General features: G+C 45.5%; 1 protein-coding gene across 2 annotated transcripts in view; it reads right to left on the bottom strand.

Annotated features, from left to right (window-relative positions):
- Nucleotides 1-13,348, bottom strand: part of WWC2 (WW and C2 domain containing 2) — a 183,911-nt gene that overhangs the window by 8,558 nt on the left and 162,005 nt on the right. For both annotated transcript variants that reach the window (XM_044297357.1, XM_044297364.1), the window contains 2 exons: nucleotides 5,682-5,924; nucleotides 3,040-3,167 (listed from right to left, as the gene is read on the bottom strand). In XM_044297357.1, the coding sequence (XP_044153292.1) occupies nucleotides 3,040-3,167; nucleotides 5,682-5,924 (371 nt within the window). The remainder of the gene's footprint in view (nucleotides 1-3,039; nucleotides 3,168-5,681; nucleotides 5,925-13,348) is intronic.

Below are 13,348 nucleotides of genomic sequence, written 5' to 3'. Positions count from 1 at the left end.
CGGCCCAGGAGTTTCACAGAAGAATAGGTGAGCATCTAAATTACATGAAAAAACAAAAACAAAAGGATACCCACCTAGCCTTACAAATCAATAATATTCACTAAGGAAACCCACAGGGCCTGAAATTCATGCGAATAGAACTGATACACCTAAACATTAGATGGGGAGACTGGGGCAGAAGAATCTTACAGAGAGAGGCTTGGTAGATATTCCATCTTAAAACCACCAGTTCGAATGGTCTCACATGTCCCATTTAAAATACTTATCAGGGCACTAAGAATACATCATCATAATGCCATTATGGTGTCAGTACATTTTTTTACTACACCATTATTAATATTCTTTGCTCCCCCATGTTTGGAGGTATATATGAAGCAGGTGATATCTATTGCTAAAATTTTCCTTCATTTGACTCTTCAGTTGTTCTGGCATTAGTGCGACATGACAGTTTCTCAATTACATTATACAAATCACAAATGTTCTGCCTCTCTGGTTTAAAAGCACAAAAATATTTTCTTTGTTTATCGAATTTTTATTTAAAAAAATTCATTTGATATTAATTATTCACAATTATATTGGTGGAACACTGTGTCGGTACTGTGTGGTACATAATCGGCACTCCCGCCTGTTTGCATCTGCCTAATATAACCAGAGCGCATAAACTCAATAGCATCCTTATTTGGAGAATTCAGTCTGCATTACGCATGGGCGGCTGTTCTGAATATTCAGCATGGAGAATGTCCGAGGATCTATGTATTACCATTGGCTCCCCCCCCCACAGATGACATCAAATGTCAATCTGAGAAATGTCTGAGTAGTGAAATAGTGTCTAGGCTCGTCATGTCAACTCCTCACCCCAGTGCGTGTCACCTGGTACATCACCGGGTGGCGCTTGCAGCACACATTGAGGGAGTGACTGCCTTCCGACTAGAAAAACAGATTTTTAGAGAAGTTCCCTACTTTTGAGCCGCTTGCTGGCTTGTGTGTTGTATATTGATTTCATACAGAACTATTGCACATCTATGTGTCCACTACACTTATTGGTGTTTTTTTCTGAGAGGCAGACTACAACTGGCTGCACTGAGCAGGAGACTGGAGTACAAGGCAACGAATATTAAGTGAAATCAGCAGTGAGGGGGTGGGTGGTATTGCAGGCATATGAGACATCACATCAGTAAGGCTTGACATTTCATGTTTTCTGCAGCTTACTAATCAGCTTTACTGTGCAGACAGAGGCAGAACCAGCAGTGTTTTACTAACTAAGCCTTTAGTAGTAAGGGCTCTTTCACACTTGCGTTGTTCTTTTCCGGCATAGAGTTCCGTCGTCGGGGCTCTATGCCGGAAGAATCCTGATCAGGATTATCCCCATGCATTCTGAATGGAGAGAAATCCGTTCAGGGCCGGAACGTTTTTTGGCCGGAGAAAATAACGCAGCATGCTGCGCTTTTTGCTCCGGCTAAAAATCCTGAACACTTACCGCAAGGCCGGATCCGGAATTAATGCCCATTGAAAGGCATTAATCCGGATCCGGCCTTAAGCTAAACGTCGTCCGACGTTTAGCTTTTACTGAATGGTCACCATGGCTGCCAGGACGCTAAAGTCCTGTTTGCAATGGTAAAGTGTAGTGGGGAGCGGGGGAGCAGTATACTTACCGTCAGTGCGGCTCCCGGGGCGCTTCAGAGTGACGTCAGGGCACCCAACGCGCATGGGGCGCTCTGACGTCATTCTAGAGCGCCCCGGGAGCCGCACGGGCAGTAAGTATACTGCTCCCCTACTCCCCACTACTACTATGGCAACCAGGACTTTAATAGCGTCCTGGCTGCCATAGTAACACTGAACGCATTTTGAAGATGGATCAGTCTTCAAATGCTTTCAGTTCACTTGCGGTGTTACGGATCCGGCGGGCACTTCTGGCAAATGGAGTACACGACGGATCTGGACAACGCAAGTGTGAAAGAGGCCTTAGTAAGCTAAAACAACAGCACGTTACAAATAGGTAAGACAGTTTGTAGCAACCCTATCACATCCTGGTCTCCTGCATAGGAAGCAGCATGTCGTCTCTTCACTTATTTGTCTATGGACATTTTACGTTTTTTTCCCTAGCTTTACCAGATTGGGGAAGGGGGAGCGAGAGCAAGAGGAATAGGGAGTGAGAAAGAAAGGGTGAAGGGAAGGGAGGAATATATAGGACTAAATAATGTTTCCCTAACCAGCTATCCCAAGAAGAATGTAACTTATCTCAACTACTGTAGATCATTAAAATTATAGTTTCTTTTGTGACCAACTATATGCATTAACTATTATTGCCTTTTGAATGTGTGTAGTGAAACCACTGCGCAGTCTTCACCTTTCCAAATGCATACTTGTATAGTCAAAAACTGTTTATGTACGGGGTCAGAAATCGCCCTGCCAGGCAGAAACCCTTTGTGGTCAGTCAACCCACTGAATATCGAAATAAAAATATAATCCCCTGTTTCCAGGCCACTTCATGATATTTTTTGACAAACAGCAGTTGTGATGTCCCTGAATATGACATGTTGGCACTGCAGCTAATCGGCTTCCTCAGCTGGCTACAGTTGAGGACAGTGACTGGCTGCAGTGGTCATGCACAATGTCCAGGCATGTCACTGCTGCTGTTTGTTAAACAGCCTGAATGGGATCGGACCAAAACAAGTATCATTCGTTTTTTTCATTTTAAGCTAGTGTAGGGATAGTGGACAAAATTCCGCAAAATGCAGAACACATGCGGCCGGTATCTGTGTTTTGCAGATCCACAATTTGCGGACCGCAATACACATACAAGTGTGAATGAGCCCCAAGGCTTATAAATACAGAGCAGAAAAGAAATGTGTGCCTCCAATATGGAGTCTTTCAATTATACTAAAACAGGCTGGTCTGGCTGACATGGTGCATTACCAGCTTTACCCTCATTTTGTATTTGCTGGTTAAGTTATAAGCTCGGATGTTTGCAGGTTGTAAGGGAAGCGTTAAGTTCAAGTGTTTAATGCTGCAATGCAGAGCAAACGCTCTGTGTCTCACCTGAATGTCTGTACTTGAAGAGGCACCTTCTGGCTCTGTTCCCGTAGCCTACATACGTCCTTAGAGGCTTTTCTCATTAATTTTTCAGCGCAGAATCCTTGCTTTTGTTCTTCTTTTGATTGTTCAGCCTACAGACAAACAAAACCATCATCTGTCTTTAAAGCGCAAGGAATCGGATCAGCAGGTTGTATTACAAGACTTCAATGAATGGGTTGTTCTGGGCCTTTTGGCAGACAACTCATTTTATCACCGTTATTGGCAGCTCAGATTGTGTATTACACCTTATAGCAGACACGTTGTTAAAGGGAATCTGCCACCAGAAAATGCACTGCGATACCAGGCACAATGGGCAAGCTCAGCTGAATGTAATGATAACAGTTCATTAAGTGAAAGGTACTTCATTCTGAAGAAAATGCACTTTCGATCCACATGCAAATGAGCAATTAAGTGCACTGAGGGCGGGGCCAAGTCACTGTGTAACTTGCTCCTCCTCTTTCCTTTGCCTGCTCCTCCCTCTTCTTCTTGAGAGACAGGGTCAGGTTTCTTCATAGTTCTCTCTTCTGGCCCTGACAATCAAGGAGGTGGGGGGAAGCTGGCAGAAGAAGCAGGGGGAACAAGGGTGCACAGAGTGGCTTGGGACCTCCCTTGATGCACTTAACTGTTAATTTGCATATGGAGCAAAAGTACTTTTTAAAAAACGAAGAAGAGTATAGCTAAGTGAAAGGTACAATTACATTCAGCTGAGCTAGCCCTACAGGGCTTTGCATCTGGTTAAACAGTGGACTTCATGATTACAGACTCCCTTTAATGATTAACTCTTTCATTTCCACATAACCTTTAGCATTTAGTTATACATTTTTTTTCACTTGCCATAATTCATTATTACACCATGAGAATACATTCATCTCAAAGTAAATGAAGAAAAGCAAATATAATGTCGATAATGTCAGAATTGTTGAACTGTGTGAATCATGGAAGCGTCATTTGTGTTCTTCACGGTCAGCACACGTACCCATTGATTTTAATGTTTTTATTTACACACTAGTGATTTTCCAGTGATACTGTGCGAGTGGAAAAACTAGAGACATGCACTTCTGTAAGTTATCTTTATAGACCAATGGTAGGAGATGCTCTGGAAACTAATTTTCAGCCTAGCAAGTGCACAAGGAAAACAAATGATGCACAAGTTGCAAAAAACAGACACACGGACCAAACACAGATCCTTCATGGACATCTTCACAGATGAACCACTGGCCATCTCGTCATGGATGTCATCACAGATGTGTGAATAAGGTGTTAACTCTGTTAACCTTAACAGATGTAGCAATCGCACTTGGCGAGTCATCACATCTAGTTAACACGTTATGACAGTTTTTTGTGTATATAGTGCCTAGAATAGCCTAACAAAGCATTCTTGTGTATGACTTGTGTATAACTGTTTTAGTTAATGTGCTATTTATGGGTGGTCTACCATCTTAATTTCTTCTTTCCTGATATGGTTCCCCTAATGCAGCCTCCTTTTCCTTTATGCCTCTGGTTTTCAGAAACAGAAGAGATGGAGTCTCATCATATGAGGGGCAGAGGCTCATCATGCTGCACTTGTTCTGCTTCTGAGTCCTATCTGAGGGCAGCGGGTGGTAGAACTTCTCCTAACTCAAACGGCAGTCTCCGTGTATATTATTTGCTACAGCTTCAGCCTGTCTCCTGCTTGTGATAAGTGTCTCCCTGCCTGCTCTTACAAGTGGAGACAAGGTAAATCAGTTTGAAGCTGCATCTCATAGGATACACTGCAGATCCCGCACACAGCACACACAATAAGTATACACAAGCAGTGTGAGGTAAGGGAGTTTTATAACTCTGCAAATAATCAGTATAAGGTGTCACCTACTGTATGACAGTCCTGGTCCCTTAGATAGCTTCAGCAGCACATGTGGGACATACAGAGGAACAAGGAGGGAAGAGTTGGTGGAGAGTCATCTGAGAGCTACCAGGAGGGATGTCATAGATGACGATATAACCCTGTTACTCACAGGAAGCCAGCCACACATGAGACTAACATCATGTCTACACGGGAGAGAAAAACTTGGGCTGGATGACAAAGTCGCCCTTAGGCCCCATGCACACGGCCGTGTTTCACGGCCGTGTGCGGGCCGTGGAACCGCGGCCTGGATCCCTCCAGAGAGCAGGAGCGCACGGCGTCACTGGTTGCTATGACGCCGTGCGCTCCCTGCTGCCGCCGCAATACAGTAATACACTGGTATAGATCATACCAGTGTATTACTGTATTGCGGCGGCAGCAGGGAGCGCACGGCGTCATAGCAACCAGTGACGCCGTGCGCTCCTGCTCTCAGGAGGGATCCAGGCCGCGGTTCCACGGCCCGCACACGGCCGTGTGCATGGGGCCTTAGTGAAAGGTTTCAAAATGTGTGTATACAGTTGGCCTGAAACAAATTGCACTTCTAGAATATTGTTAGATAGCATATATCCAAAAGAAGAAAATGCTTGAGTGCCATTTCAGCTTCAACCTGTTAATATCATAATTTAATTCCTTTTTCTCAGCAGTCAGCACTATTATCTGTAATGGTTTGAAATGCAGGCACATGGATATTATCCGCTAAATCACAAGAGTGAGGATTCGTTACCTGCTTTTCTGCTTGTTTCAGAAGCTTCTGGAAGCGATCATCATCTAGAACACAAGGCGGCAATTCAGTCTCTCCCCTGGATTTCATCTCCTCTAACCTCTGCCTCAGGTCTCTCAGTAACTGCAATTCGTCATTGAGTCGTCTCTGTCTTGTCCGTGATGCTTGGAGATCCAGCTCCAAGTCCAGAGATGTCCGTTCACGACATTCATGCATGACTCTTCTCGTCACTGTCTGACACATAGGCTAATGGGAACAACACAAAGGGAAAAGAACAAATATGATTTTCTTAATTCTTTACCTAGGACCTGCCAATCGTATTGAATAGCCTTTCAGGCTCCATGCAATAAATTCAACAAGGCTGCCATTCCTCAGTTACTGGGTGGTCAGCCTTGTCACAGGATATGTGAATTTGAATCACAATCCTTATCAGAGTTTGTACCCTAGCTAACAGCGGTAGGATATGTAGAACTACTGATGTGGAGACAAATCAAGACTATGACAACACTAAATGGCAAGAAGGTTATAAGACTGAGAGGTTAATACTTGCCAAACTATTCTTTTTTCAGGACCTAGTTAAAGGGCATCTTGTCAGCAGATGTGTACCGTCATTTGACAGCTCCAGGACTTCCATTAATTACGCTGTTCTGCTGCTATAACAGAACAATGGAATCTGTAATGTGGTGTGAACCCAGCCTTATTTGTGATAAAGGATACTTTGTGTGCACTATTACAGCCAATTATGTGCAATAATAATGACATTGGCAATAATGTGGAATCCTGATGACTTGTCTGCTGAGTGCAGCCTGGGATAAATAAAAAAAATACTGTGTAAAGGAGGGCAAAATGGCAGTGTACCCCCCCCCCCCCCCCCCCCCATATAGGTACAACCAGTTTTTAGTTTTTTTTTTAAAGGGCATCTTTCAGTAGATTTGTACCTATGAAACTGGCTGACCTTTTAGATGTCTTCTGCTGCCAAGCACGCGTGACGTTTTAATATATTCAAATGAGCCTTTAGGAGCAACAGGGGGTTACCATTACACCTAGTGGCTCAGCTCTCTCTGAAACTGCTGCACCCTTTAGACTTTGATTGGGCCAGTCAGTATAAACATGATCATTCCTGATCAAAGTGGAGGATGCGGCAGTTGCAGAGAGAGCAGAGCCTTTAGGAGTAACGGCAACGCCCCTATTGCTCCTAGAGGATCATTTGCATATATTAAAACATAATTTTTATCAGCAATGCAGGCACATATGAACATGAGACCAACGCAGATGTCTTCAGCTGCTAAGTCCACATGCAACAGGTCAGCCGGTTTCATAGGTACAAATCTGCTGACTGCCTTTAAAAACAACACAGAGTGTACCAATAGACTGCCATTTTACCCTCCTTTACACAGAATGTTGTCATCATCCCAGGCTGCACTCAGCAGACAAGTCATCAGGATTCCACATTATTGCCAATGTCATTATTATTCTACATAATTGGTGGTAATAGTGCACACAGAGTAACCTTTATCACAAATAAGGCTGGGGTCACACCACATTACAGATTGCATTGTTCTGCTCTGTTATAGCAGCAGAACAGCGTAATTAATGGAAGACCTAGAGCTATCAAATGATGGTTAACAAATGGCGCCCAATGGACCCCACTGACCAGAAAACCCGGCATTTTACAAGACATGCTACACCATTTTGTCCTGCATCTTTGATGGAATCTGCAATGAAGGCCGCTGACAAAGCGTCCAAGAATCACATATGACTTTTCAAGAGAAATATGAGAGTTATTGGTGGCTGGCCACAACACAGTAAAAATTAATTATTATGAATTATAGGATTGGTGCTTAACCCCTTTAGGACACAGCCTTATTTCACCTTAAGGACCAGGCCATTTTTTGCAAATCTGACCAGTGTCACTTTATGTGGTGATAACTTTAAAACGCTTTGACTTATCCAGGCCATTCTGAGACAGTTTTTTCGTCACATATTGTACTTCATGACACTGGTCAAATGAAGTCAAAAAAATGAATTTTTATTTATAAAAAAAATAAGAATTTTACCAAAAATTTGTAAAAAAATTGCAAATTTCCAAGTTTCAATTTCTCTACTTCTATAATACATACATAGTAATACCTCCATAGTAATACCTCCAAAAATAGTTATTACTTTACATTCCCCATATGTCTACTTCATGTTTGGATCATTTTGGGAATGATATTTTATTTTTGGGGGATGTTACAAGGCTTAGAAGTTTAGAAGCAAATCTTGCAATTTTTCAAAAACCCAATTTTTAGGGACCAGTTCAGGTCTGAAGTCACTTTGCGAAGCTTACATAATAGAAACCACCCAATATTTTTTTTCCAGTTACAAAGCAAGGGTTAACAGCCAAACAAAACTCAATATTTATGGCCCGGATTCAGTAGTTTACAGAAACACCCCATATGTGGTTGTAAACTGCTGTACAGGCACACGGCAGGGCGCATAAAGAAAGGAATGCCATACGGCAGGCATCTTCAAACTGCGGCCCTCCAGCTGTTGTAAAACTACAACTCGCACAATGCCCTGATGTAGGCTGATACCTGTAGGCTGTTCAGGCATGCTGGGAGTTGTAGTTTTGCAACAGCTGGAGGGCCCCAGTTTGAGGATGCCTGCCATACGGTTTTTAGAAGTCAGGTTTTGCTGGACTGTTTTTTTGACAACATGTCCCATTTGAAGCCCCCCTGATGCACCCTTAGAGTACAAACTCCATAAAAGTGACCCGCATCTAAGAAACTACACCCCTCAAGGTATTAAAAACTGATTTTACAAAAGCAGTTAACCCTTTAGTTGTTCCACAAGAGTTATTGGCAAATGGAGATGAAATTTCAGAATTTAAATTTTTGGGCAAATTTTCCATTTTAATCAATTTTTTTCCAGTAACAAAGCAAGGGTTAACAGCCAAACAAAACTCAATATTTATTGGCCGGATTCTGTAGTTTACAGAAACACCCCATATGTGGTCGTAAACTGCTGTACGGGCACACGGCAGGGCGCAGAAGGAAAGGAATGCCATACGGTTTTTGAAAGGCAGATTTTGCTGGACTGTTTTTTGACACCATGTCCCATTTGAAGCCCCCCTGATGCACCCCTAGAGTAGAAACTACGGGATAGGGTGGAAGTTCTGTTGGTACTAGTTTAGGGTACATATGATTTTTGGTTGCTCTATATTACACTTTTTGTGAGGCAAGGTAACAAGAAATAGCTGTTTTGGCACTGTTTTTATTATTTGTTATATACAACATTCATCTGACAGGTTAGATCATGTGGTATTTTTATAGACCAGGTTGTCACGGACGCAGTGATACCGAATATGTATACTTTTCTTTTATTTAGTTTTACACAATGATTTCTTTTTTTAAACAAAAAAAAAACATGTTTTAGTGGTTCCATAGTCTGAGAGACATAATTTTTTCATTTTTTTGGGTGATTACCTTGGGTAGGGTATGATTTTTGCGGGATGAGATGACGGTTTGATTGGCACTATTTTGGGGTGCGTGTGACTTTTTGATCACTTGCTATTACACTTTTTGTGATGTAAGGTGACAAAAAAAATTGCTTTTTGTTCACCTTTTTTTTTTTTACGGTATTCACCTGAGGGGTTAGGTCATTGATATCTTTATGGAGAAAGTTATTACGGATGCTGCGATACCTAATATGTATACTTTTCTTTTATTTAGTTTTACACAATGATTTCATTTTTGAAGCAAAAAATAAATAAATCATGTTTTAGTGTTTCCATAGTCTGAGAGCCATAATTTTTTCTGTTTTTGGGCAATTATCTTGGGTAGGGAATGATTTTTGCAGGATGAGATGACTGTTTAATTGGCACTATTTTGGGGTGCATATGACTTTTTGATCGCTTGCTATTACACTTTTAATTTATGTAAGTTTTACACAATAACAGCTTTTTAAAACAAAAAAAAGTGATGTTTTAGTGTCTCCATATTCTGAGCCATATTTTTATTTTTTGGGCGATTGTCTCAGGTAGGGGCTCATTTTTTGCGGGATGAGGTGACGGTTAGATTGGTACTATTTTTGTGGGCAAACGCCTTTTTGATTGCTTGCTGTTGTACTTTTTGTGATGTAAAGTGACAAAAAACGAGATTTTTGTATAACTTACCAGTAAAATCTCTTTCTCGCTCTTTCCTTGGGGGACACAGAAGACCTTGGGTATAGCTCATCTCCCTAGGAGGCGTGACACTAAGTGAAAACTGTTAAGCCCCTCCTCCACAGCTATACCCTCAGCCTGGAGAGAGAGGCTGCCAGTTGCGTGTCCAAGTAGTGAAAAAAGGCAAAGTCCAAAAATGGAACCAACAAGCCAACTACCCAACGGGTAAAACAAACTCGGAAACCGTGTAGAGAAAAACAAAGAATGGGTGGGTGCTGTGTCCCCCAAGGAAAGAGCGAGAAAGAGATTTTACTGGTAAGTTATACAAAAATCTCGTTTTCTCGCCCAGTTTCCTTGGGGGACACAGAAGACCTTGGGACGTTCAAAAGCAGTCCAAAAAGGGGAGGGACCACAGCACCAAGGCGAAGCACCCTAAGGCACCAAGAAACCGCCGCCTGCAGACCAGGCAGCCCAAGGCAGCATCTGCCGAAGCCAGAGTATGCACCCTGTAGAACTCCGCAAGGAAGACCAGTGACCGCCTTGCACAAACGCATGGCCGAAGCCAAATGCCTCCGGCCTAGGAGGCACCGACCGCTCCAGTGAAACAACGGTGACACCAAAAGCAGAACCCTGCCCATGGTGTGGTAACCACAGCAATAGCCACTGTGAGAAAGCGGAGGAAAGCCACCCTGGAGGCCGCCAACCCTTTGCGCGGACCTCCTGGAAACCCAAGAGACCGAACGTCGACAAGAGTCGGAGATCTCCAAGTAAAAACCGCAAGGCCCAAACAACGTCCAAACCGGTGAAGTGTCCGTTCCCGGGGGTGGGAAGGGGAGGGCGAATGCCTCGTTAAAATGAAAGACAAACACCACCTTCAGAAGGAAGGAAGAGACGGGATGGAGAACAGCCCTGTCCTGAGGAAAGACAGAAGGCACGAAACAAGAAGGGCCGCCACTCAGGCACCCGTCAGAGACACAACGGCTACGGAAACACAACCGTACAGGACAGAAGGAGTAGAGAGAACTTCTGTAACGGCTCCAAGGGAAAGATTGGAGTGCCAAGAGCCCAGTATGTAATTCCCAGGGCGGAACCCGAGGGCAGTACAAGGGAACCCCAAAGCCGCTGCACGGAAGAGGGTCTTGACAGGCCCAGAAGGCCGGGGAACGCTGAAAGGGGAAGGACAGTGCTGACACTTGACACTTCAAGCAACAGAGTCCCAGTCCCAGATCTAGGTCGGACTGGAGAAAGACAGAACCATGGAGAGAGAAAGGCAGAGTGGGGGAACGCCCAGCTGCCCACAGGACCCCCGGTAAAAACCCTAAGTCCTACAACAGATCCTGGACGAAACACGGCCAGGAGCGAACACTAGCGAGCCCGCTAGAGTCGCCTGGGCAAGCGGGTGAAAACCCAATGTGATCAGGCGCAGACCAGTAATACGGGCAGAACTGTCGGCAAAACTGGTCCCGCCGGCCCCCGAGCAACGTTGTCCCGTATCCACCCGGAGTGGGGGGAGCAGAAGGACAGACGGAAGGAACCGAAGGGTCCGCCCAGCAACCGCCAGGACAAGACAGGCCAAAGTCCATGTCGATGTAGCCACCACAGGAAGACGTCCTACAGTCCCGGTGTGGGAGATCTAAGGGCAATCTTGACCGAATGGAAGTCCTCCCAAGTTACCGAGAAGGTAAGACCATAGCAGGACCATTGCCCAGAATGGAAAATAAAGGGAGGACAGAACGCGGTAGACCCGGTAAATAGGCACACAGCTAGAACAAGGGAGACCGTACGAGGCCAAAAGGAACACCGGAACCATCCACATGAACAACCATGCTCTCCCCAGAGGGGAGGGCAGTGAAAGAACAGCCTCTGAAGCGTGGCCGGGACAGAAGCCACATCGGAGTGATCGGTACCGAGCCGAAGCCAAACAGAGTCGGCGATTAAAGGCAGTCGAGACAGAGGCCGGCATAACACCCTCCAACCGAAAGGAGGAGTGGGCAACAGGGAAGCCATAGGACAGCTAAAAGGCAGAACCCCGCTACACTGAGGCGCCCGGTACACTGCCACGCCGAAGACGAATACCCCGAAGAACCCAAGGTGGAAGTCCTCCGGACCTGGGTAAGCGAGCACCCAAGAGAAGTTGGGTGACCATGAGGAGAAAAGCGGCCCCAACCCGGTAGCGGACCAGCCTGAAGCGCAGAGGGCGCCAAAAGAAAAGACTCATACCGCACGACACCCGAAGAGGAGGAAACAGTAGTAGGCGAGGGAACAGCAGTCCCGCCAGAGCCAACGCAGAAGTCGAGTGGCACTGCAAACGGCACTCTCGACCCAGTGACCGCTTGCGCCGGGAAGCAAGTGCGCGGGAGAACGAATGGGTACGTATCTAAGAACCACAAACACTCCCCAGGTGGAAAGGCCAACGGACATGGAGGATGCCGACACAACGGGACCACAATATACAGGCCAAACCAGAGAACGAGCACCACCCAGCTCGGTGCAGTAGAGAGCAAGTAGAGCCCATCTACTTATATCTAAAGTATACACCATTGAATACAATGGCATTCTTTTAATGCTGGTATGACAACACCCAGGGGTTATACAGGTGGACAGAATGATCTCCTTAGAGAAGAGTGCAAGGCCCGTGACAAGCACCTTATCCCAAAAGAAAAAAGTATGTCGCAGAAGGAAGTGAGGCATACGCAAGCAAGCAGTGAGAAGGCCAACCCACCTATGGGAGGAGAAGGCATACACGGCCCAAACAACGGACAGAGCGCACCAGAAATTCCGCTCACTGCAAAAAAATTGTCACCCAGTGAAAGGGATCAGCCACAGAGTCCAACAGTATCCAGAAGGAGACCATGCACATGGCCGCACAGTACCCAGCAGGAACGCAGGAGGTCCGCCCAGTGAAAGGGGGACATGCACGGGGTTATCCTAGCATTAAGCGATTGCGCAATAACCCACCCAACACCGAATACTGTGGGAGTGCAACTACTCCGCAATGAAGGGGAACATGCAAGAGTCCCGCACAGCATATCAAGGACAGCCATGGGTCTCGTGAGGGTGCAAATTTCCACCCATGGAATGAGGAGGGCTGTTTATGGCCCGCAACACATCCGGTGAAAGTGCAGTATTCCGCCCAGAAAGGGGTGGGGCCATGTACACGGCCGTCATTGCATCCAGTGAAAATGCAAGCACCCCTCCAAGGATGCGGGTCATGCACATGGCCAGCAACGCACTGGCGAGAAAACAACCACAGTCAGTGGCGTTGAAAGAGAACAACCACAGTCAGAGGGTATGTGCGCATGCCGCCTGAGGAAAGGATACATGCCCACTGCTGGCAGCGAATCCAGTCAGTGCAGCACACCGCCCCTGGAAAGGGGGTCATGCACATGGCCGGCAGCGGATCCAGTGAGAGCGCAGCATACCACCCAAGGAAGGGGGTCGTGCACATGGCCGACAGCGAAACCAGTGAGAGCGCAGCATTCCGCCTATGGACGGAGGTTATGCGTATAGCCGGCAGCGAATCCAG

Source organism: Bufo gargarizans, chromosome 1 (assembly GCF_014858855.1).
Source record: "Bufo gargarizans isolate SCDJY-AF-19 chromosome 1, ASM1485885v1, whole genome shotgun sequence".
Classification (NCBI taxonomy): Eukaryota; Metazoa; Chordata; class Amphibia; order Anura; family Bufonidae; genus Bufo; species Bufo gargarizans.
The sequence above is the reverse complement of the archived record's forward strand: the minus strand, read 5'-3'. Positions and strand labels throughout refer to the sequence as shown.